The 25,399-nt window shown below is 40.0% G+C and overlaps 1 protein-coding gene and 1 long non-coding RNA gene across 2 annotated transcripts; one reads left to right on the top strand and one right to left on the bottom strand.

The window, feature by feature from the left end:
- Positions 1-7: 7 nt before the first annotated feature.
- LOC127370057 (endoplasmic reticulum metallopeptidase 1) lies at positions 8-23,629 on the bottom strand. The gene is made up of 15 exons (XM_051411754.1): positions 23,269-23,629; positions 19,094-19,398; positions 17,208-17,335; positions 16,928-17,033; positions 16,344-16,490; positions 16,067-16,159; positions 13,764-13,976; positions 13,305-13,525; positions 10,499-10,673; positions 9,107-9,297; positions 8,604-8,756; positions 7,862-8,064; positions 7,661-7,776; positions 6,822-6,985; positions 8-5,903 (listed from the first exon to the last, which is right to left on the bottom strand). The coding sequence occupies exons 1-15, from the start codon at positions 23,541-23,543 to the stop codon at positions 5,727-5,729; spliced, it is 2,667 nt and encodes an 888-aa protein (XP_051267714.1). The 5' UTR covers positions 23,544-23,629; the 3' UTR covers positions 8-5,726.
- Positions 12,088-20,009, top strand: LOC127370058 (uncharacterized). Its single transcript, XR_007886138.1, has 2 exons — positions 12,088-12,146; positions 19,051-20,009. It is a non-coding gene; the product is annotated as an uncharacterized LOC127370058 (long non-coding RNA).
- Positions 23,630-25,399: the final 1,770 nt, after the last annotated feature.

The raw sequence follows: 25,399 nt of genomic DNA on the forward strand, positions 1-25,399 counted from the left end.
ACAAACATTAACGTAATAAGAATTTTAATTGTTGTACATCGCTAAATTTTATTCAAGCTTTTTGCATAATGTAAAATCACCCCGTCCATTCAATAGAAGGATACCCTGTAACCAGATCAATCCCAATAGCAACAGTCATATATCAATCACTTAATTCCAAACAGACAAATATGCAATTTTAAAAAACGCAAAACAGCAGTTCAAAAGGAGAAACGGAACTGTTAGTTATTTAAAGTGTCAAATCAATCACAAAAATGAACAAAGTGATCATAGTTTAAAAAAAAACTAATATTAATTTAACTTTCAGAACAAAAAACTGAACAGTTAGAAAAATAGGCATGGGTGTAAAGTCAAGATGTTGGACGAAACAGAACAACAGTAACAATAACATAACAGTTAATTTTTAAAAAGGACATCCTTCAACAACAGGCATTAAGACATTTCAACATGTATCCCAGAATAGATTTCAGTTAAACTAATATGGACATTTGTGTGAATGATTGTTAGATTTTCTTTGACTGACTCTTACATGTGATAAAGATAAAGCTACATCCAAGTGTGAGTTGACACTGAACAACAAAAACACACTGCAGTCTGAACTGAGTCACATTAATACATTAGATTCTGTCGCAAAGTGGCTATTTAAATTCACTTTATCTTGAAAGGAGTTTGTTTTTTTTCTTCTCTCTCTATGTTAAGCTCTCTAGCAGCGCTTGGTGTGAGCTTTAGTTCAGTGGGAGCACATATGGCGTCAAATGAGCCATTTCACAGCGTTTAACGTCAAACATCTCCCAGCTCAGTCCTACGCCTATAGCAGTTCCTCCCCTGTGTTCTTGCTGTTATGAAAGCGAACGCACCCTTTTGTTATTCAGCATCCCATTTAATGTTATAATCAGAACATGGTCAGTTAGAAACCGGTGTCCTGTTCATGGTCAGAAATCTAAACAAGCTGAGTACATCTTAAACTCATCTGCTTTCTTTCAACCTCTAACAAAAACCGCTATGCCACTTTACAACAGATTTTTAGAAAAATATTAATTTACATTTGTTAATAAAGCTTTTTCTCCCATAGACACGACTGAAGCACTTTCAGTAAAACGGATATTCGATCTTCTGCGTGTCGCCTCACAGCACCGACGTCTACGCAACGTTGAACAAACCGTGGGTGTTTGTTCACTGTAGGTTTCCTCAAACCCATGGCTTACTTCAGCTGCAATGACTGAACTCTTAATGTCAGCATGTTACAGCATTTGCAGGTTCTCTGATCATTAGATGTTAAGTCAAAAGGACAAAAGATAGACATTTCAGAAGCCTGGGTCGCTTTTCGCTGTCCACAGTAAAATAAAAAAAAATGCACATTCATGGTTCAGATTTCCAAGTGATGCTGAGCTAATCAGACCAGGCTGAACAGTGACGTTCATCTGACACGTCTGAGTCAGCCAGAAATAAAAATGCTCCATCAACAACCCTGTTAACTGATTACCCACGGATGGACTAAAGAACTTAAATACAAGGCGAGTTGAAACCTCAGAGAGCGAGCGAGGTGATCTCGCTGACTGATCACAGTGCAGGACACACCTGGCCAGCTGTGCAGAGTGAAGGAGAAACATCTGATCAGTCAGTTAGTGTTTCTGTTTGTGGTACATGTTATAACAGCTGTAGAGCAGCACAGAGTCAACGCAGCAGCATCTGTTTCAGACGAATAAATTATTAAATATATTAAAAGAGGACCATACTGGTGTTGTTTTCCCAATGTTCTAGCACATTTACATTCCAGCCAACTATTTTACACTGATTCTTCCAGCAGGTGGCTGTTTCTGTTCACCTGCATTTGAACAGTATGCCTGCTTTCACTGTTGTAAGTGAAAGTAGGGTTATGTGAAGTATGTATGAACTGTTGTAAACGGCTAAAATGTAAAAAAAAAAAAACACGGGTATGGTCCTTTTAGATGAACACAAAACAACCTTGATAAGCAATATAAAATCTCTACATTGTTAACCAAAAATGTTACCAGCCAATTCAATTTAATTTCATCTTTCCGTCTTACAGTCCAAGTCAAATTCATAACAGCAGATGTCTGATTTAATATTTTGTTTTGTTTTTAAAGGACACTGAGACCAGACGTTTTCTTCATACTGCAGTCAGCTGAGAAGATTGTCTGGCTTTTTGACTAAAACAATTTCACCACAGGAGGCACTCCTGGAGCTTTCAACTGTATCACACCATCTTCCTCAGCAGATGGAGTACTTTAAAGACTTCTTGTGCATGTTGGATTAAAGCTGCAGTGTGGGCCAAACCCACAAAATCAAATGGACCTGTGATTGGCTGAAATCTCCCGTCACAGGTTAGATTTAAGACTAAAACCTGAAAACAGAGCCGAGAGGGGGTGCTTAAGTCTAGTTTTCTCTCAAACCACCTAAATTAAAATCTACTAACAGGTTATTAAAGAATTTTTGCCCAATGATGCCAATAAAAAGCTGCCTACCCCCGCAATAAAGATAGAAATGTGATGTTTATTAATGACTTTTAACCTCAACTCGTAAGCCGACATGGATGAGAAGTCAGAAAAAATGTGTACATCTACGTTTCCATGGCTAAAACTGAAAGGTCCAGAATAGCTACTGAGGGGAGAGATTGTGCATAAATGAAAGGATCACAGCAGGACAATGTGTTTTCCAACTTGCCAAGTGCTGTTAAAGGCTGTGAAGGATTTTCAAGTTCAAATTGTCCAACAGACAACAGTTCAGGAACATATAAACTCTGTACAGTGCAGCACCCGATAGCTTTAAGACCACTGAGACGTCTGTGTCCACAACAGTAATAATTTTGTGTGTCTTTGGAAGCAACATGTTAAGGCCTCCTTCGTGTCAGCATTTCTTAGTTTTGTGTCACTGAATCCAACATGAATCACAGCGACGTGTCACCGGGTGTAAGTGGACAATAGACAGTTTTGCTCAGTTGCTCAGAGTGCAAACGAACGATCTCCCAAGTCTTTAGAAGCCTGATTCCACCAGTGATTACATATCGGTGGAGTCAAACAGCAAGCAACAGTGTGACACTTGTTGGGACCGAAGGCAGGGATGGGACGGTCACTCAGATTTTGTTTTATCAAAACGCTAAAACAGGAAAGACATCTCTTCAGATAGATCTCTAAGTTTCCACTTGGTTAGCAGAAAACAGATAGAAAACATTCAAACTAGTCTTAACGAGAACATTAGTAACTGTTATCTCTGTGTCAGAGACTACATTATGATCCCTGCGGAGGTAGTGGTGATACTGAAGGGGCCAACTATACTCAGAAGTGCTTGTCAGATGTTCAAGTAGCTTCAAAAGACACCCCTTTTCTATTTTATTTTTTTTATAACTTTCCAAAACCACCAATCCAACATTCACACCCTCTTCACACCAGCTGAAGGTGAGAAAGGAGCCAGGGATTGAACTTTTTCTCTCTAGCTCTAACAGACAACCAGCTACAACACTACCAATAAAAACAGGTCATATAATAACTGGATTGTGGTTGTGATACTTGGGCTCTGAACACAAAAAGACGCAGGTCCAACATGAGTGAAATAGAAGCAACACACACACCCCCCGAAAATGAGTGGACAACAGTTAACACTATAAGCTGTCTAAAGCAGCACCAATGCATTATTATCCAGATTAAGTGGTTAACGTAGTACAAGTGCGTTGATAATTAGCTGAGAAGCCATACCTTGTTACATTTCTTTCTTGACTGGGTAACAGAATTTAATTTCACCTAAAACTATCTATATGCTTTTGGTGACGCTTTATTTTTACAGGTGTGTTAGTTCCAAATAACTTCCTAGTAAGTTTCCTGTAAAGAAATATGCAATTTGGTTCTAACTGCAGGGAAAATATGACCTAATTTTCAAGAAGAGTTTTGAAAATATTCATTCATTTATCACTGGAAGCCGTATTCTCCATATGTGCTGAACTGTATGCTTGCATGTAGACTAATTTAACGTTTTTGCAGGATCAGCTGGCAACTTTATGGAGGTATACCAACTGAACATAGTTTCTGTGTTCCAGATGATCACTGCCAAACTGCACAGTTCTTTCCGGGAAATTATTCAGAAATTGCAGACCCGTAAAGTAAAGCATTAACTGTTTAAGTATAACGTCTATATTGCTACATTGATTTGCTCATGTGGTTTTTTAAGGGGATTCCAATGAAGCAACACAATTTTATTCTGATGTGAGTTTAGTGGCTAAATTGATTGAAAAATGCATCAAGAAATGATTTACTCCATCTACAGCCAACATGCACAGTTTGATTAATCCTCTGGACTATGAAATGTCAATAAGGCTCATCCGAGCTTCCCCGGAATCAAAAGCTGACATCTGTGTAGATATTTCCTTTGCTATCATACACAACAAAGAAAAGCAGCAAATCTGACCATTTAAGGAACTGGAATCAGAAGATTTCTGGCATTTTTGCTTGTAAATAACTGCAATATTTAATCGATTATCAAACTGGCTGCAGTCTTTTGATTAAACTCACTGAATCTAATTGATTAATCAATTAAATGTTGCGTCTCTACCTTCTTTCATTATAAAAAGATATTCATTGGTGCTGCCAGAGACAGCTCGTAGCACAGAGCAGAAGTCAAGTTTGAAAAACAAATATAATCACAGTAACATGTAAATAATCAACACTTCCACATGAGACAAGCTGACGGACACTGATGCTGTTAATGAGCGTGAAGTTGCATTGCTGGTTTTCCACCCAGTCCCCCTCAAGGCTCAGGGAATAATTTACAGGACATGTAGAGTCCTGGTTTCCCTCTGAGTTCTGGTCTCATCAAGGCCAAAATTACACATTTGCTTGAGCACATCAGAGCAAAAACTTATAAAGACCTCAGAGAAGACCTCAACAATACTCTTGGTGCAAAATCTTCAGGAACGCTGCTCCTTTTAAAGGACATCTTGGCATTTTGATTTTAGCCAGCTGTTTTCATTAAACAGGCACAGTTTTCTGCATCTGCATGCCAGATTCTCTGACAATTAAAGCAGATTGTTGGAATTCCTCATTGAAACGCAGTGGTACGACTTGCTGCAAATCAGTGGTGTTATTGAGGAATGATAATGAGCTAGTTCACTGTTAAATGATTAGCTAATACAAAAACTATTTGCTCGTAATAAAAACAAGTGCGTGTTGATGAAAAGCGACTTTCAAAGTGTCAAAGTTTCCAGTTAAAGTCCGGTGTAGCCATGCAACATTTTTCATTCAGGAAGAGTGTTTGCATGAGAGACAAAAAAACAAGAGGAAGTCAGCAAGAGGGAAAGTAAGGAGGGGAGTGAGATGGAGGGACTAAAAGCAAAGGCACGACAGATCGAGTACAAAAAAAATCTTAACCCCTTCGTTTCATTAACCCCGGAGTGAGCACAAAGGCTTGCGGTGGCCGGTGCGTCGGACGGTGAGTTAGTCAGTCCATAAGCCATCCAGTCAGCTTACCTCTGGCGTGTCTCAGCGTGTCTCTTCCTGCTCCGTTAGGTACTAAGCCCACTGACACAGTGATGGAGGTCTCTCAGGCAGGCTGGGAAGGAGCGTGAGTGTGTGTTAGAGTGTGTGTTTGTGTCAGAGTGAAAAGGCGGCAGGGACGGTCCTCAGAATTGTTTCTTGCAATCTTCTGTCTCTCTGTCTTGTGGGCCCCTGCAGCCCTCGACTCTTACTCGGCATCAGCCTCCGTGATGTGTGGCGTCCTCAGTATCGGTACATGTCGTAGGTGCTGACCCAAGACGAGGGAAAAGCCCAAGTGGGAAACCTGCGGAGGATTTCCTCCAGCTGAGCAGTCCTCTGGTCTGGCCCAAAGAAATAGTGGGAGGAGATGGCAACAGAGATCATCCCCTCAGGGCCCGAGGGGTCCGGGTCCCTTGGAGGCTGGCAGAGGGAGAGAAACCAAGAAAACAATGAGGAGAAAAGTAAACCAGCAGCTTTTAATAGGCCCTCAGGAAATTCCCCTCGTCTTGATTACGCTGCATGTGCTTTAGCTTAGGCAATGGGTTTAGTTGAGTCCATGGAGTTTGTGTCAACCAATGCAATTGTTAATGCAATTCAAATCATTAAAATTGGAGTTTAAAGGTTTTCACATGACACAGTCCAACTGCAGGAGCTTATCTCCTGCAGACATCACTGACAGAGAACCTGAGGTGAGGCAGAAATCTAGAAATGTGAGGAATGAAAAGAATGATGTACCAAAAAAAATCAGTTGCATCTGTCTGGATCCTGCAATGAATTTCAGGCTGTCAAAGGTGCAGCGGTACCTGATGATTTATATCATATTTTGGGCAAGGACAACATTCTTAAAAGAGAAGTCTGACATGTTGAGAAATAGGCTTATTTGCTTGCTTGCAGAGACTTTGATGAGAATATTGAAACCACTGTTGGATATAAAGTTGGAGCTAAGAGACTGTTAGCTTAGCTAGCTGGAAGCAGGGGTAAACAGCTAGCATGGCTCCATCCAAAAGTGAAGAAATTCACCTACCAGCACCTATTTCTCAAAATGAATAATTATCCCTTTAAATATACAGGTTATAACAAATATACATTTTAAATTGAGCTTTGTCAATAAATATTTTGTGTGAAAAAGTTCAGTTTCTCTACTGAATGGTGACAATGACAAAGACTTTGCCCCCTAACAAACGCCCCCCACAAAAAAAAAAACACACACACACACACACACACACACACACACACACACACACACACACACACACACACACACACACACACAGAGCAGAGATATGAAATGTTAATAAGTACAAAAGTACAGACTGCCCTTTTAGCTGCAGACAGTACCTGTATTTCAAACCAGAAGGTCCATGTGGGGGCGTCAAGGCCGTGGGAATAGAAGATGAAATATTCGCCGCTCAGGTCGAACTGAGGCTTCCCGTCACCGAATGACCACGTGGAGAGGCTGGCTCCCCGGTGAGGCATCAGGTACAGAGACATGTGGCTGGGACCTGCACGGGGTACAGGACAGGACCCAAAACTGAATGTGCTGAAATTCTAATGCCTTGATCAAAACTACTCATAAAAATCCAACACATTCAAATGTAGCTGTTCTGAAACCTCTGAGCTTGTCCCACTATCTTCCTCAGCAGACAGAGTTTGCTCCAGTTGTCATGGAATTGCAGATGTTAAAATTTCTAAGCTGACGTGGAAGATTTGAGATGTCCATACAGTGCTCAGAAACTTGAACATCTACATTCTTTCTCAACTGGGCAAACTCCCTTCTCCTTCCTTCTTCGTGTCATAAAGCTTCAGAGCAGCTACTAAATGCACTTTGTGGTGAGGTTATTTTATCAACTCATTGTTTCCAAGAATTACATTTCAATCAATAATTCAACGTTGTTTCAAAATGGCAACCCCTTGTTCATACTCAAAAGTCTCTACAGTCATATTCTCAGTGCTGATGGTAAAACTGGATATTGTCAGTATAACCAGCCAGCTCTGCCTGCTATGTCTGTGAATACACAGCCATGATTCTCCTGCACTGGTCACATGCTCAAGTCCAACTGGAATCACATGGTGTTCAAGTCAAAGTTGAGCTGCAAGTCTCTTATCTCTGCATGTGACTCACAGAAAGATAACCTATCAAGATTTGTGTTGGTTTTGCCACATGAAGTGCTCCTGACCTTTGGCGCTGAAGGTCATCTTGATCGTCCCCCAGCTGGTTTCCTCTTTGGACAGCAGGCTGAACTCCACTGGAGAGCTGGGAGACACTTCTGGAGCAGGAAGGTACCAGTTCTTCCTGCAAACACAACCAAAATACTCGAATACTGGAAACCTCTATAGATGAGGAAAATACCGTGAAACTACAAGGCTGTGTTACTGACTTGCTGAGGAACTTCACAGGCAGGAACCAGGGGTAGCCACAGAATGGTCGGTCCTCACGGCAGTGGGTGCGGACGCTGTCATTGATCTCAGGGACGTGGGGTGTGATGTGCTGTATGCCTGTGTAGTCAAAACTGTTGATCCACAGACCTGAGTCCTGGCTCTCCACCTGGCCCTGGAGATTGTGGAAGGTCCGTGTCGTATGCTGCAGAGAGGTGGATGAAACATTTTTTTAAATAATAAAGTAATTTAAGCACATATATTTCCTTCAACCTGTTTTACTGAGTGTGCAGTATCCCGGTCACAAAACACGTCACATAAAAGGACTTGTGTTTCAACTTCTCCCACCAAGAGGTTTTAATCATGCAAGGAAGAGCTGCACTGCAGGATGGTTAGTGGAGATGAAGCTGAGAAAAACTGACCAAAAATGTATAACTCTGCAGCAGCTGTCATGGAATAAAACTTTTTTTATGTTGGATTCAGGCATCAATGCTTCTTCCATTTTAGAAAGGACATTTATTTTTCCTGTTTTTATTTGTATTTTTTACTAGTCAAATTTAGTACTCAAATATCTTAAAAATCCAAAGTGGAAAAGACAAATGTACAGTATTTTTACTTTTTAAAAGTAAATGAAGAAAAAGATGTAAATGTATGAGTGATTTCTATGTCTTCTTCTTAGCGAGAATTAGAATAAATGCGTTGTATGCAGTGAGTTTGTGCTTCGGGGTGTGTGTGACTCTGAACCTGTAGGAAGACTCGTTTTGGCCGTGGGCTGTCTGGACTGTCTGAGTAAGGAAAGAGGAGGCCACAGGACATCAACAGGAACACAACGATGAAGACTGAGCCAAGACCAGCCAGAATCCACTTAGTGCTGCGCACCAAGTAGATGAAGTGCAGCTGAAACAGACAGAAATATACAATATGTTACTGGAGTGGAGGAGCAATCTACACTGCTTTTTTTAAAATTATAACAAATATTAGAAGTAGCAAATTTGGGTTAAAAATATTCTATTAAAACAAATATGGTATCCAACAAACATTTGATTTTACTGCCACTCTATTGTCAGTTGGTTTGCTTATCTGAAGTCAAACAACTACTGTCAATAAACTGCTCAAAGAAAACATTGCTGCCAGAAGCTTGACCAAAACAATAAAAACTGTTTGCTCATGTTTATTCTGCTCTGTATCAAATCCCCAATTTACAAGATGTTTTGGTTAACTGTTGCACATAATGTGGGAACACTCACAAAAAAGGAGGAGAGGAAGATGGTTGCCAGAGTTACCAGGGAGGCCAGGACCACCTCAGGGGGTATCTCTGTGCCGCTGCGACCCATGATGGGTGTGAAAATCTCAAACACCACCCAGATGAGGAACATAAAGTGGACATACGGCAACGCCAGGCCCAACAGATAGAGCACACTGTACTTCACCGATGCTCCTGCAGAAAGATGGAGAGGTTACTGTCTGTCAGTCTGAACCAGCCAAGGACAGTCAGGCTCGAATCTTTTGGAAAGAACTAGTTTTTGAAACTGGTCATCCAACTCATCTTAACAAGGTCCAGTACAACATTTAGGTGAATCTATTGGCAAAAATGGGATAGAATATTCATAGGTATGTTTTCATTAGTGTACAATCAGCTGAATATTGTAATCATTGTTTTTTCGTTACTTTAGATTGAGCTGTTTTTATCTACAGACGCCGCAGGTCGCCTTCCATTGTGGACTCCATGCAGGGTCACCGTAGTTTCTCCTACACACTACACAGCCCGTTCTCATTCCCAGGTTGTCAAATACTGACGCGAGCAGTGTTCACTTAGTTGCAATCTGCAACTTCAACCTAGATGCCACTAAATCCTTCACTGAAATGTTGATACCTATTCCAAACGGCTACACTCGAAGGTGGATGAAAAGCCTGCCACCATAGCCTCCTCCTGCCTCCATCTCACAGCTGCATGATATGGTAAAACAATCATACTGCAATTATTTTGACAGATTGCAATTTAATTCACGCTTCGTGGGAATGATCATTTTTGCACATTTTTTCACTTCTACTGAAAAAAAAAACTATTAAAATCATGGCGTAACATTTGTTGGGGTCTGGACCAAACATATCTGGATAACTGTAGGTCAGGACATCTCTGCAGCACTACAGTACCTCATTTTAATGATGATTTAGATATTGCACTTTACAATATTTTGATTAATTGTGCAGCCCTAATAGGATACATGCTAAATGTTAAAGAAGTTGCTGTGTGATCAATTAAAAAGGGAACTTGAGAAAAGATAAAAACTGCTTATGTTTACATTTCTGCATAGACAGACAACCATTGCATAAAGTGGGCGTTAAAGTTACAAAAAACTGTCCATTTTGTAGTTGGCAATGGGTTTTTCAGAAGTCGTTAGACCCCAGGTCAAGTGGACAGTAGGAGCTAGCAATAGCAAACATTAATTTACTTATAAGCTACCTAATTCTGCTCTTAAACTGAGCAAGCACTAGTTTCCAAAACTAAAAAAGCCATCAATAAGATCATTTAACAGTGGCTTACAGTCACCTAGTTTGAAGTACTTTAGTCTAGTATTATATATACCTATAAATAAACATTAATTGAAATTAAAGTTGAGTTGAGGCTGTGTGTTTACCTCTATGTTTAAATTCTTTCGCCAGCAGTAGTTTGGTGGCCAGGGGGAAGGCCACCATTAGCATGGGCACGTAGGCTGAACATAGGCCCTGATGGGTCAGCCACACCAGGCTGCAGCACCACAGCAACAAGCTCACGTCAAAATAGAGATCACCCAGCTCCACCAACCGGACGCCCTGCATGGAAAACACACACAAACAGCTCAATATACGAGGAATATGCAGACACGTCAGTGGGATTTCTATTTTAGCTGTATGTTGCTTTGATTGATACAGAATAAACTGAGGAAACTGTCTTTGCCAGAGGAAGAGAATATCACTGTGATTGATGTGAACATATTGCTTTTTTAAAGAATCTTTTACTCTGTATATTCAAATCACAAATAATATTAAATACATCTTTTTATGTATCACTGCATAAAAAGACAACCATTAACTCATGACTGTTGGGGATAAACTCTAAACAGGAACAAATAATCAATTATATGACTTGGTACTTCCCAGTTCCCACAAGAGGAACTTTTTCACAGTGGCACACACACTGTTGTAACCTGAAACTCCTACTGTAAACTAAACAGGATAACAAAACCAATGAAAATGGTTTGGAAAAGAACCTTTACTAATGTAGAATTCACTGACCTGATTTACCATACATTACAGAATGAGAGGCTTGAAATATCTTATTACAAAGCACAACATCCCTGAGTGCACAAGGCCGTACTGTTCGATTAAAATGAACATAAAGATCACAGCTTCACTTAGAGGCACTCACCCAGCTCTTTCCTCACATTGCCTTTTGAATGATTTGTCAGCCAGCTGTTATATAGAAACACCTCACACAGACACACACAAACATAATAAAACTATACATCAGCATACAGGCTGCCACACAAATAAATCCCCAGTGCCTGCAGTGGTGTTTGTACAGCAGATTCTGGTCTTGACTGGACTACAACCACACACAGATTATCAGAAGGTGAAGATTACCTGCATTCTGGTTAAACCCCAAAAGTGACTCCCAAACCAGGGGCTACTTGTACCCCAGCGAGTTCTTTCGCAATTTCAAGGAGCACGTGGAAATAATGTGGAGTAGCTAATGTAATCAAAAAGAATATATTATTTAATAAAGAAAATAGTTAGCTAAAAGTAACAGATAAAAATGGAATACTTAGCTTAAAGTATTGAATAGATTGTTGAACTAGAACTTGTCAAAAGACCATTGCAGTAGTCGACCCTGCTAGAATGTGTGAATGAGTTTTCTCAGGTCAGCATTAAACATAAAGTCCCTGAGTTTGCCAGTATTTGTAGGATGATGCTTTTATGTGGCTATTTAAATTAAGATCAGGGTCAACTATAATGCTAAGCGGCCACCACAGGTCAGGGTTCAGTTAATTGTTAAAAATATAACGTGTACAGATGAAGACATCTATTTTGGTTGGTTATTACATAGTGCTCACATATTTTGTAATAACCACCACAGTAAGAAACCATTTATTACAAAACACAGGATAACGTATTGCGTTCATGCAATCGAGTTATTGCATAATGTGTTGTTACGCTCCCTGTAGAGCCAGTGTTTGTTGTAGAAACAGGTTGGACTCCCTAGAAGAGGACAGGCTGCCTCTGTAGATAAAAACGTCTCATTCTAAGGTAAACTAACAAATATTATTTTCCATTTCTGCCAATAGCTGTTCCTAAATGTTACACTGGACCTTTAATCATTTCTGTCTGCTCTAAATGAAACTTGCCAGTCATATGTAGACTCTATTGTCAAAGAAAATACCATTTAAAATGAGGACAAAAATATATTCTGCTCTTTCAATAGAGGCTTTGTTACATTGGAGATGACGCCTTATGTGGTCTGGGAGAAAGGTTTGTCTGTGTCCTTTCTGGAAAATGGCCATGAAAAGCTGGAGTTCAAAATGTGGTTTGCTCCAGATAAAAAAATAAAACTTTCTGTAACGGTTTTAATCTGTGTACAAATGTTAGGCATACAATATGTGAGATGAACTGCAAATAGCTGCTCTAAAGTCTGAAACTCTGGATATGCAAGAATAGGCTATGCTATTCGCAGGCACAGATGCTAACATTTGATAGCTGAAAGAAACACAACATACTCTCTCCTCAAAAACCACAGTGAAACAGGTCAACTGGCTCTCAGCAGCAGACAATACTTCGGTGAGTGTGTGCGAAAGATAACTGCTGCTCTGACACTTCTACAGTTTCATAATCACACACACACATACATACAAAAAAAAACTTCTGTTCTGTAATCACCATGACCATCATTAAATGTGAACTCAGCCAGTCATCATGAGACATTAGACCCATGATGACTGAATAATGTGACCTCATCTCAACAGGAAACAATATTTCCAAAAAGGCACTGAGGAGAGGAGTTTGATGAGAATTTGATCTCACTGTGAAAAAAACCAAAAAAACAACCGTGGACTTGCAGTTCAAACTAAACTTTTTTTGTGCAATTACAAAGCACTCCAACATTTACTGTAGCCTATATTTAACATTCTGCCCATATAAATACTGTCTGCACATACCTCCAAAGTTAAAGGAATAACATTTTGGGAAATATGCTTATTTGCTTTCTAGCCCAGAGTTAGATGAGAATATTGAGACCTTTCTTTTATCTGTCAATTCAACATGAATCCCAAGTTAGAATATGGTTAGATTAGCTTAGCATAAAGACTGGAAGCAGCAGCAACTTTGGAGGCCTTGAAACAGGCTAATTGCAAGAAATCAAATAAATGTTATTTCCCAAAATGTTGAGCTACACCTCCAAACTCCACTTACCCCGAAGTACAAGTTCTTGGCCAGCGTGTGAACGAGGATCATCTTGCCCGTAGCAGCAGTCCCATACAGGCATATGGCGGCGTAGAAGTGGTTGTACCAAAACATGGAGCGGCCGAGCAGAGTGACGAGCAGAGCTACAATCAGCACTGACAGCAGCGTGACAATCCAGCTCATGACTGCTACACCTGTGGCGCAGGCCAGATCTCGAACATAGCGACCACCTGAGAGAGATAGAGACGAAAAAAAAAAACCAGCTCATCCAACTCTTCTACGGAAAAATGAAATGAGTTTAACAATATAGATTTGACCCCACAAATTGGGACTGTTCAATTTTTCAAGTCTGATATTACCTCTTGCATGAAAGACACTTGAATAAACTACAAAGAGGAAAACAACGCAACACACACCGATAACAGGAAATGACATAACATGCAACCACCAAAGGAAATGGTGACCTACCTCCATTGCCTGGCAGCGAGGCCTTCTTGGCCAGATAAAGGAAGGTGGCTGTGGCGACCATGTAGTTGAGGATGGTGCCAACGCGGGCTGGGTAAGCCACCACAACTACCCCTAACAGGTCAAAAAATACCATGTTGCCATGACGATACTCTGAGGAATCTGCCAACTTCTCTGACTTTAACAGGTACTTCAAGACCGCCAGGATGTTGTCGCCTGAAAACAGGAAGTGAGTTTTAAGGTGAAGAGGTTGAAAACTGACACAGAACACAATAAAGTTCTGTTGCATTCGACTGCAATGATCTCTGCAGTACAGAGTAAATAGTATGACAGGAGGACAGCCATATGGGAGAAGACTATGAATTCATGGGCAAACTAGCGAGAGTATGGTTTTTGGTTTCCACTCTTTGTCATTCTACATCCACAATCAGACAAAGGAAATGGTTGATGTGACTGAATATGAAAGTGATAACTTCACTATCACATGCCAAAAGGGGCATCTTTTATACAGCTGACATATGCAGCGGAGAGTTTATTGATGACTCAGTATAACTTTCTGACCAGCAGGGACATGTTACTACACTGTGATAGTAGCCTTTGTCATTCCTGCATGGCCACCCAGACAGTATTTTCTGCAGCAATAAACCGTGTGCACATGAACACCATGCAAATAATTAAACAAATGAGATACTAGTCTGTTCCTGTGTATTGAGCCTACAATCTCTGCTTTAATCACCAGTTACACTACCTACTAATTTTAAATTATGGAAGACAATTCAGGATGTAAATTATACTTGCTCCAACAGCGACGGCCTCATGATCTTGCACAACACTATGGTGTCCCACACATACAGGAATACATGTGTACTTGTCATCATACTCTCCTACATACACTACTATTGTCTCAAACACACTCTTTCACTCACAGACTCAGATTATAGCTTTCCTATGACAGGATATGTTAGAGAATCTCACCCACACACAATTACTCTATGCCATTCTGTCACACATTCACCACTATGAGTGTGTAATTGTGTTTGTAAAAGAGTATGGTGGTGTATGTGTGCAAGGGCAAGTCTGATTTATGATCTAACAGTCTCTCGTAGTGACAGTTGTATAGCAGTACATAAATCATGAAGAGTAGTATTTGCATGAAATTGGCTACAATTATGATATTGAATGTAGATTGAAATCTGTCGAAGGATCAGTAACGGGTTAGGCATGTTGGTTACTGCTGTCTGAGGCTACGTTTTTTTAATCTGTGCTGCTCTATGTACTGCTGCCTGCATGTCTGCACAGTTAACAGCGCGCGCACACACACACACACACACCAGACAAAGCTCCATTGTTCTTCCGCCTGGTAGGCTCGCTGTGGCCTTAAAGTGTAAACAACTGAGTGTACAATATCTACTTGTTCCTGTTGGGTTCCCCGCTCAGCTGCTGCTTTGTGATTTGCTCACACTTTTCCTGTCTGAATTTCACTATGACAGAACAAAAATAATGATAGGAATTATTAAAAATATTCCACAGTAACATTAATTCTTATTTATATATCTATACAATCTTAACAAAAATAATGTTAATCTACATTAGAGCCATGCTAGCCTTGCGCCTTTCCCCACTTTGTCCAAAAGGCAGATCTGTGAAGGCATCAACAGAGCAGAGCTACTGGTGTATCTGTATCCACTGCCCCTGTGCTGTATCTACTCTCCACCTTACAAAACGGTTCTTCTCTACAGACTAAAAATACCTTCTTCCTCCCTCTGAAATCTCACTTTCTCTCTCTAATACTTCATGCCTTACACTGTGAGTAACTGTACACAGAAGAAGAGGAGGGAGATGTCCAGTAGCTGCTGAGGGAAAGAGGAAAGATGCCAACTGTCTCAGGTTTTTAGTGCTGACTGACTGGATTCTTTGCTAAGCAAAGCAAAATAATTCGGCAACACAGATGCACAAGGTAAATGAGAGCAAGTGCAACAGTAAATGTCTGTGGCTGCTATGCATGTATGCATTTCTTAGTTCTCAGGAAAATAATGAGATCAGCAGAGTGCTGACCAGTCTGCAACCGCGGGATAAAGCACAAATGGACAGCATGTGTTTGTGACAGAAAAAATGATGTTGGCAGCAGTTTTTACAACCCGGATCTACTACTGCAGTGACCGCTTTCACCTTGTAAGACAGACAGACACACCCACCAGCTAACATGTGCTGAATTTATTTGCAATGAGTGTTAAATAGAAGATAATAATAAATTAATAGATATATAAATAAATATAATACGTAAGTACACATGCTTATTTGCATACCAGCTCTCTGTATTGAGTCTGTCAGGATCCTGTCAGCAGTGTCGTACTTGGTATGGTAGATGAAACCGTTTTCAATGAAAGCCAGATCAATTCCTGTAAAAAATTAAATACACATATACATAGAATTTGCTTTTTTTTTTTAAAGACACAAAATAAAACCATCTTTGCTTTGTATGTTGATCAGCCACTGGATTTTTATTTTCAACCCTGACACAGAAAGGCTCCATACTTTCATGACCCATTTCTATACTTTACTCTGAAGATTGTTCAGCATTACCTGGGATGTTACCAAAGTCCCTGTAGATGCGGAAGTCAGTGTCAGAGGGGATGATGCCACTCTGAAAGACCTCCTGGCCGACCACAGAGGCAAAGGGGTGTTTGGCAGCTTGAACATAGGCCTGGACCAGCCACGGGTTTTCTGGACCTGTTGGAGAGGAACAGGAAGAAAATGGTTTGAGGATATTTTACATATTGGACTGTTATCTCACTTTCCTAGGTATTGGCACAAAGGATGATCATTCTGAAGAAAGGGTTTATCACCAGGGTTCTATAATCATGTCCTTTGCTGCCTTGACTACGAGCTATTTTGTTGGTGAAGGCTACTTACTTGGCACACTTGTGCCAAGTTTGTACACTTGTGCCAAGTAAGTGCATTAAATAATGTCTAAACTAAAATAATAAAACTACACCAGCACTCTGCACATCTGTAACAGCAAAAACTGCATTGCATTAAATTTGCAAGGTTTCACAATTACTGCAGAAAGAAATATTGATGGTGGGTGGACACAGAAACATATGCAAAACAAACAGGGAGAGAAAACATGCTTACAAATCAGAACAATGTATCAAACACAAATATACCTGTCTGAAAAACAACCTCCTTGCCCCCAACACCTGCAGCCTCCAAGTTAATGAAGGCTCGCACCTGCTTGGCCCAGGGATGCTGAGTAATGAAACCGTGACTAGCCTGGAGAAGAGAAGGAGTAAAAAAGAAAAAGAGATAAAAGTAAAAATGTAACAGAGAAAATAAGGAAAACATAAAGAAAGGATACGTTTTTAATTAAATGACAATCCAAAGTGGTGAAGGCAGGCTAGTTCAAACATCCAGTGTAAAATATGTTTCCCTGTCACTTGATTTTACCTGCAAGATATTTTCTTCTGCCCCATTAAAGAGGAAGATAACTCCATAAGGAAAAGGAGTAGACTGGTTGGCCAGAGAATGGAGGACTTCCAGCATCACTGCACAGCTCACTGCATCATCACTGGCACCTAGACAAGGAAACCAGTGTATGTGTGTCAAAAATACTAAAAAGCTGCACAGTTTGGGTAATGTGAGCTCCGACTTGCCTTTCACATTTGTATCAGGCAACAGAAGCTTGGCCTGGCATTCACACACAGTTATCCAACTGTCATGACGCAGTGGCTCGGTTTTAAGATTAGGACACATGCAGATGATTTTAACTCTGAAGTACTTCAGGATAACACAAATCCACGAACACATGTGAGTGGAAGGGAGTAGGCTCTGTGCGCAAACATGTGAAGAATGTGGCAATCTGGTAGAAACCTAGCTCCCACTGCCAATATAGTGGCGAGTGCACAAAGGGAAGGGGGTACTAGTGAGAACTAACTAAGAAAAGACCATGTGAACAGGGCATGTGATGCGGAAAGATTAGACGGGTTAGTGGTGAGAAACTATTTTCTGAGACTAAATGCAAAGAAAGGAGAAAAAAAATGCCCAAAGATCAGAGAGCCGAACTGAGACATCATGTGCTCCGGATTTCTGAATTGAATGTGTTCATGAGATAGGGGTGGGAGCCTGTTCACTGTCTGTCTGGGTACCATTCATTCTCCTATTGCCGGCACTTGTGTCAGCTACATATTAATCCTTGTCCCCAGAAATCTCTGTGAGAGCTCATAAGATGGCAAGTACAAAGCAAAGCCTGAATAGTTCATCTGTGCACATAATAACTTATGTGTGGAAAAAAGTATGTTAAAGTAAACACTTTGACTTAAATGAGCAGTTTGCTGTCTGACTGCTTGCTTGTACATACGCGCAAGACAATGTACTACCTCTTTATTCTTCCTCTTTTTTCCCCCCATTATTATTTTTTGCATTACAAAAGTGTTTAGAATTCCAAGAAATCAAAGGCTTGGCCTGCTGCGGTGGACATAAAAGTGTATGTGTATCTTCCCGGTCCACACCTCTTGGATCAATTTCCTTTTGCTAGTGAAGCTGTGCGAGCATGTGTTTGTTCATGTGAAGTGGGACAACATGTTTTTCTAACAGGCTGACGGGTGTGGAGTAAAACATTGAAAGTTCCTGAATTAAAACAAGACAAAAGAATGACTACATACCACAATGTGCTACCAATCATCAACAAACACTGCGCTGTCTAGATATGATCCCCTGTTTGCTCCAAGTAGCTTCCTGTTAGAAGCACAATATGGCTTTATGCAGTAATTTACAGGAAGTATTGTGGATGCAAATCTTCTGGATTGGCTTGCTATGGCTGTCTAATTTCCACATGACTACAGTGGAATACATGGATCGCATGCTGGACAACTATCGCTTGTACTGTAAACTATGTGAGGGGAAAAAGCTGCAGTCCACAGCCATGCTAGAGCTAACTGCTCTCATGCTTACATGCAAACGATGACAATGCTAGCATGTTCAAATTTAGCAGGTATAATGTTTACTATATTCAACAGCTACGTTTTGGTTGGAAGTTTGCTGGTATTTGGTCATAAAGCAAAGTATGAACTGTAAACGTAAATAAACAAATTGAAATGTGAGGGGATCAAAGTTTACAATTCATCCTCTGGGTACTCTGTTTAATTCATTCAAAGACTGATATTTAAACGTCTTTTCCTTTCTGGTATTCCAGGTTTGGCAAATTGTTGTGTGAATGTTTTCTGCATGTACCAACATGCAACTGTGTGCTAGACCTGTTCATCTAAAGCTCAGTCACTTTTATTGTCTTCAGCTTGCAGCAGAAGTCTTCAAGAGAGGAAGGAATGTTTTTGTACCTGGACTGTTGGCCACTGTGTCAAAGTGGCAGTTGGCTAGCATGAGATGCTGCGTACCGCCCTTAGGCTCCAGCCTCACAGCAATGTTGGTGACACGGTCATAGAAGCTGGTGAAGCCTCCAAGAAAGTCAATGGAAAAAGAGCCGGTGGGACGCTGCACATCCACCGTGAGCTGATGGGGGCCCGCTGCGGTCTCAACACGGATTTTCTCAATCTGCTCCAACAGGTAGCCCACTGTCAGGACTTCATTCTCCGGGCTGCCCACTGGCCGAGCGCCGACGCTGGTGATCTGCTCCAAGTGCCGTCTAGATTGTGAGGCGAGGAAAGATTGAAAAGAGCGAAAGAGAATATTGTGATGCGGTTCAACTGTGAAGGGGCAATAAACCATGCCTGCTTGTTCCAACTAATTTCTACCCTGGGGAATCAATAAAGTATTTCTAATTCTGATTCTGATTCACAACATTACAGAATTTCTTATTAATTCCCTTAAGTTTCTGTAGGACTATAGCTACTGACAGTGAATCATTGTATGTATGTACATATGTGAGGTTATAGTCCACGGCTTTCTTTTTAAAACCACCATGAGGTTTAAACTTAACTTAGATTAAATACATTTTCTGTGGGTGTGTTTGCTGACATGGTTGCAAACACACAGTTTGAGCATTTTTGTGAGGGAGAAAGGTCTCTTCTAAATGCACCATATAGGAGAGTGGACACTTAAGTGCTATGCTTACTGACACTTAAATGATTAGCTGAAGTGAAACCAGATTCAAGTTCAGATATCTCTCTATAGACTCTGCTTATGGACTCGTCTTGAATGTCAATGCGTTAAAACATTTTCTCGTCTCAGGTAATCGTAGCTGGTTCATAAGCAGATAATCTCTTTTTTAATCTTTAAAGAGTTGAGACAAACAAATATTCGTTTCTTGTGTATGTATATTTGTTGTATACAGGTTAGCAATGCTACAGCATACAGTTTAGTGTTTTATTGGTGGCTCCAAAAAGACAGAATCCCATTCACTGTATATGGAGGAACTTATTTGATTCAATTTTAATAACTGATTATTCATTTAACTAATTGAACTAGCAAAAAAGACAAGAAGTGCTGTGAATCCAGCACCTTAAATGTGAAGATCTTTAGCTTAGTAAGTTAATTATCTTTGTGCTTTGGACTGATCTGAATATGTCAACTCCCCAGCACTCGAAACCAAGGATGTCCCATTGTCCCGGGAACAATAAATATAGCTCCTGGGACAAAAAGTTTCTGGGACATTCTGGGACAGCAGAGAAACTTCTCATTACAAATTATTATGTTTATGCGACATGGAATATATATCATTTTCAAAAATGTGCAGTGGCACTGTGTTCCCAACAGTGTTCCCAAATTGGCGACTTTCTCTCTAGATTCAGCAACTTTTCAGACCCTCTTAGCGACTAACAACAAATTTAGCAACAAGAGGAGAAATATAATCAAATATATTATATCGTCATTAATTCTCTTCTGCCAAAAGCATCGGGGTCTCTCCCTCTCCTCTTGTGCCAGCAGTCATTAGCTGTGGTGTGTGGGGCATTGTTCCTATAGTAAATAGTATGTTTGACTTTTTCTCTGGATCTCTGGATTAGGGTGTTCCTCGAGTTTACATGTGTTTGTTTGAGCTTGTCAATATTTAAAGAGTTTGTTTGATCTTTCTCTCTTCTCTTCTTTTTTTAAAAATGTTTTTACTTCAAATATATGATCTCCCTTTAGTGAGTTTATGACTATTTATCTTAATAATGTTCAAGGTGTGCATATGTAAATATCACTGTATACCAATAAGAAACAGGTTTGCATTTGCACTGCAGTTTGCAATGATGTATTTATTGATGCAACTGTTAGAAATAAACAAGAAACAATTACTACAATTAACTTGTAACATTAAAAGTGTTTAAGAGAAAACACTGACTGGAAACTCACTTGGAGTTAAGAAATATACAAGTCAGAAAATTGGGTGTCATCCCTCTTTCACATAATGATCTGGGAAGAATTAATTTATTTTCCATTTATTTCAAATTAATTCATTATTAAAAACAAACAGGGTGTAACCAGTCTTTGTTATGTTAGCTGAGTCCTGAGTTTGGACCACTGCCCCGACTCCGACGATTAAGGTATGCCATGTTTCTGTATTACTTTGACCTGATCTTCCTAGTCACTGCACAGACTCCCTTAGGAGGTGGAAACAGGAAATGAAACCTAGCAAACCCATACGGCACAGAGAAAGGAAAGACAGATGCTTTTCCTCATCTTTTCTTTTCTTAAAAAAAAACAGCAGCTGTTCAAGAAAGCCAGCCGCTGCCACCCCTGCCCACACCAGCAGTGCTAACTGATGCTCACAGCCACCAAATGATAACCTTTGTCATACAAGTATGGTGGGTGAAGCCATGTGTTGTAGTCCAGCTGTTACAAGGATCAAATACAGCAAATGTAACACAAAACTATAACAAAGTCCTCCCCTTACATGTAGTTGTCTTGTAGTGCCAAATTATATTAAAGATGTCTGAACTGGGGCACTCTGGTAGCTCACCTGGTAGAGCTGGCACCCCATATAACAAGGTTATAACAAGGCTCAGGCCAGGGGTTTGAGTCTAACCTGTGGCCCTTTGCTGCAAGTCATCCCCTCTCTCCCTCTCTCTCACCCATTCCTGTACATCGTTAGCCGCCCTATCTATGTCTGAACTGCAGCTTTCATTCTCTCGTCTTTACAGCAAGCTTCTAAAGGCACCATTTTATGCGAAGGCTCATAATTCAAATCTGGATTGGTGGGCCATGGACTCGTGAAAGCAATGATTGTGACCAAAGAAGCTCAGAGCCGTAATCAGTTCAAATGCAGCACGCCTGACTCATTTATAAAGCAACCGGCCAAATGTTGGCAAATCCCGTTGCCCAGCACTTTGAAAAGCTCAACTGCAGCCCTGCAGACCTCAGATTCAGAGCCATAATCCCTGTCTCTCCTTCTGACAGGGATGGAAAATCTGATAAAAGCTGCTGCACTGTCAAGCACAGGAGCTTGTTTTATCTGGAGATGTACAGGATACTGTTTCCTCTGTTATGTAGGCTGCATATTATTATTATTATTATTATTATTATTATTATATCATGTGTAAAACTTTAAAACCTTTACACAGCAGTTGATCTTCAAAACTGCCACATTGAGTTTTCTGTTGTCACTCAAATCAATCGACTAATTGTCAGTTATTGTCGTAGGACAGCAGTTGGTGATCATTTTCAATATAAATCAATCAGGTGATCTTTTTTGATTAAGTTTTTAGTCATTTAGTCTCTAAAATGTCAGAAAATAGAAAGAAATGCCCGTCACAAAGCTCCCAGAGCCCAAGCTGATGTCTTCAATTTGCTTTTTTTTTTCCAATAAAGAGCCCACAACCGAAAGATATTCAGATTACGATATATTATCAACTAACTGCACGTACACAACAGTGGTTTTACAATTTTATCTTTATGAAATGACTCAAACGACCACTTCTATATGTCAGTTTTCCTCTTAAAATACCCACCTGTTTACTTCCTGTCCTTTTAATTTCAGAATGAGAATCACTTTTATTGACCAGGTATGTGAACACACACCAGGAATTAGACTCCGACTAGGCAGAAATAAACAGGACAACAAGCTCAACAAAACAGACATAAACTACTATGTATATTTGTGCTACAATATCTCAACGCTGTATCTCCTGTTTATTGTTGTGATGCATGATGTTAGACACTTTAAACTGCCTTTGCCTTACCTGCCAAAAACTTTTTCACATGTTTGGATTCAGAGTTTCTGGAATAACAGTCTTGTTTTTTTTTGGTATCTCTCGGTCATTTAAGCAGCAGCTTTTGACTTGTTTTAAGGCTACCTCATATCTAAAGATCAGTCCTAGGGGCTGCTGGTACCTGCTGGCAACCGTTAAATACCGTTAAAGCACCTGTCTACCTTGGTAGGTAAAGGTGGAGGTGGAAAGGGAGGAGACACCCGGTAGTGGTTTCTAGGCGGGTCTGTTGCCAAACTAGAGGAAAGGTTAGCCAGGGCTGCTGCTGTTGCTGCTGTTGCTTCGAGACCGTTAGCCAACATTTTTAAAGACAAAAAGAGGCGAGTGTTACATTAAAGCAAAGAGAGGGGGGGAGGTTAAAAACTCACCTAGCTCTCACTGCGTTGAACTCGCCGGTCAGCTTCCCAACAACGAGCTGCTGTAGCGATAAATGAACAAGTCCCCACAGCACCAAAATAAACACAGAGACCAGGGAAGCTGCCAGCCCTTCCCGCAGCAAGTACAGGCTCACTTCGGGCTTCCTCTTCGGGTCACCGTTGTAGCCGTTGTTCCCGCACCGGTCCCGGGAACCGTCGTTATCTTGAGCTACATAATTCTGTGTCCCGAAGGGTTTTATTCTCCTGACAGTGGTCTCACTCTCCATTTTTGAGCCAGCGGTATATCAGCTGCAAGCGTCGCTCTCAGGCGTCGCTTTTTTTTTTTCTCCTTTTTTTTTTTTGCCTGGCCAAACGATGGATCGCGCAGAGGGACAAATTTAAATGAGAGGGCGGGTGGACGGACAAGGCGCTTGGGAAATGAAAAGCAAAGGAGGAGTAAACGCTTGTGTAATCACCACCCATAAGCGCATGAGACACAATTAAGTGAGCAGTTGGGCAGTAATGTTGTTGATGCTTTAAAGGATCAGTATTTAGGCCGACATTCGCTTTGACAGGAATAATAAGGAGCTTCTCAGCTAAAACTAAATTCACTTCTCAGATTGTCGAACTATTCCTTTAACGTGAACTCAGTGAACCGCCTGTATAAGTAATGCAATCCAGCAGAAAAGCTCTGCAAAAAAAAAAAGAAATCCTACATTTGTGAGATTTATAACAAGTATTCAGATTATTTACTAAGTTAAAGTAGCAGTATCATAATGAAAAAGTACTATATTGCATGCATGAGTAAGACAAATGTAAGTATTTGCAGCAAAATGCACTGAAAATACCAAAAACAATAGACAAAGACAAGGAAATTTGATTTATAGTTCCTTTTAACAACAAAAAACGTTTATGTAGACAATATGGTCCCTTTCTAAGTGTATTATATATTATATTATTGCATTTTAATCATGGATAGATTACCATATAAGTAGCATTGTTACAGCATTAACCTTACAATGTATAATATTTTGTATGTAAAATATCCTCCGTAACATAGAGCTGTCAAATAAACACTCAAATAAAATACCTCAAAACTGAATTTTTTTTACATCCCACTTTATAGCTTGTTGACTCAACTACTCTATAGTTAGGTGTGTAGCTGTATGGGAATGCATTATGTTACAATATTTTTTGACAAAGTAATAGAAACACCGTTTCCAGATTTTGTCCACCTATTCTTTTCTTGGTTACCTGAATATTAAAACTAGTCTAGTGTCCATTCATATTTCTAAGTGTATTGACATGCATATCCAATATGCAGTTTCAGTGTGCAGACTGCCTTTAGCTGTATAAAGTTTCCTTATGGAGCACATGAAAAATGTAATATGGGGACATAAAAGTACATTTTACCATTAAGCTTTATATGAAATATTTTACTAACTCCTTTCAGCTAATAAATAAATCGTTGTAAAAAAAAAAAAAACAGACATCAACATTAAGTATTATTTAATTGGAGTGATATCATTGCTGGCTGAAGTGAGATCATGATGTGATTTACCAGAGGCCTAATGCTGCTGCTTTGTCTCCATCGTGTGGACAAGATGGAAGTACAACACGAGGTGTTTCCTACAGCCATTGCACACTGGCTTTTCTATCAAAATCCTTTTTAAAGTATTACCTAATATTTTGTTTCTACGTTTAAATCCATACTGCATACAGCAAGCTATAAGCTCATTTTAAAAAGCCCTGCATTCAAATGTTACTGAAGTAAAAGTACAGAGCAATCAGCAACAGAATGCACTTAAAATATCACAAATAAAGGTTATTGACTCGTTATAAAGAATGGCACTGTTAAATTATTATGTTACTTTTATTGATACAATAACTTTAATGTGCTAGTGGGTCTTTATAGAATGATGGATGATTCAATAAATAACCTTCAACATGAATATGCCAGGTAACTAGTAACTATAGCTGTCAAATAAATGCAGTAATACAATAGTTCCCTTTGAAATGTAATGGAGTATAAGTACCACACAATTTAAATAATAAAGTAAAGAACAAATACCTAAACAAAAACAAAAAATGTCTTTCTCTGTCCTTGGTACTTTTCCATTAGACGCTCCCATGTAAACACAAA

This window comes from Dicentrarchus labrax, unplaced genomic scaffold (assembly GCF_905237075.1).
Source record: "Dicentrarchus labrax unplaced genomic scaffold, dlabrax2021, whole genome shotgun sequence".
Lineage (NCBI taxonomy): Eukaryota > Metazoa > Chordata > Actinopteri > Moronidae > Dicentrarchus > Dicentrarchus labrax.

Coding starts and splice junctions, on each gene's coding strand:
- LOC127370057 (XM_051411754.1), bottom strand. CDS start 23,543: ATGGAGAGTGAGACCACTGTCAGGAGAATAAAACCCTTCGGGACACAG. Junction 19,399..23,268: donor TTCAACGCAGTGAGAGCTAG/GTGAGTTTTTAA, acceptor CTCACAATCTAG/ACGGCACTTGGAGCAGATCA. Junction 17,336..19,093: donor CACAGTGGCCAACAGTCCAG/GTACAAAAACAT, acceptor TTCCTTGTCTAG/GTGCCAGTGATGATGCAGTG.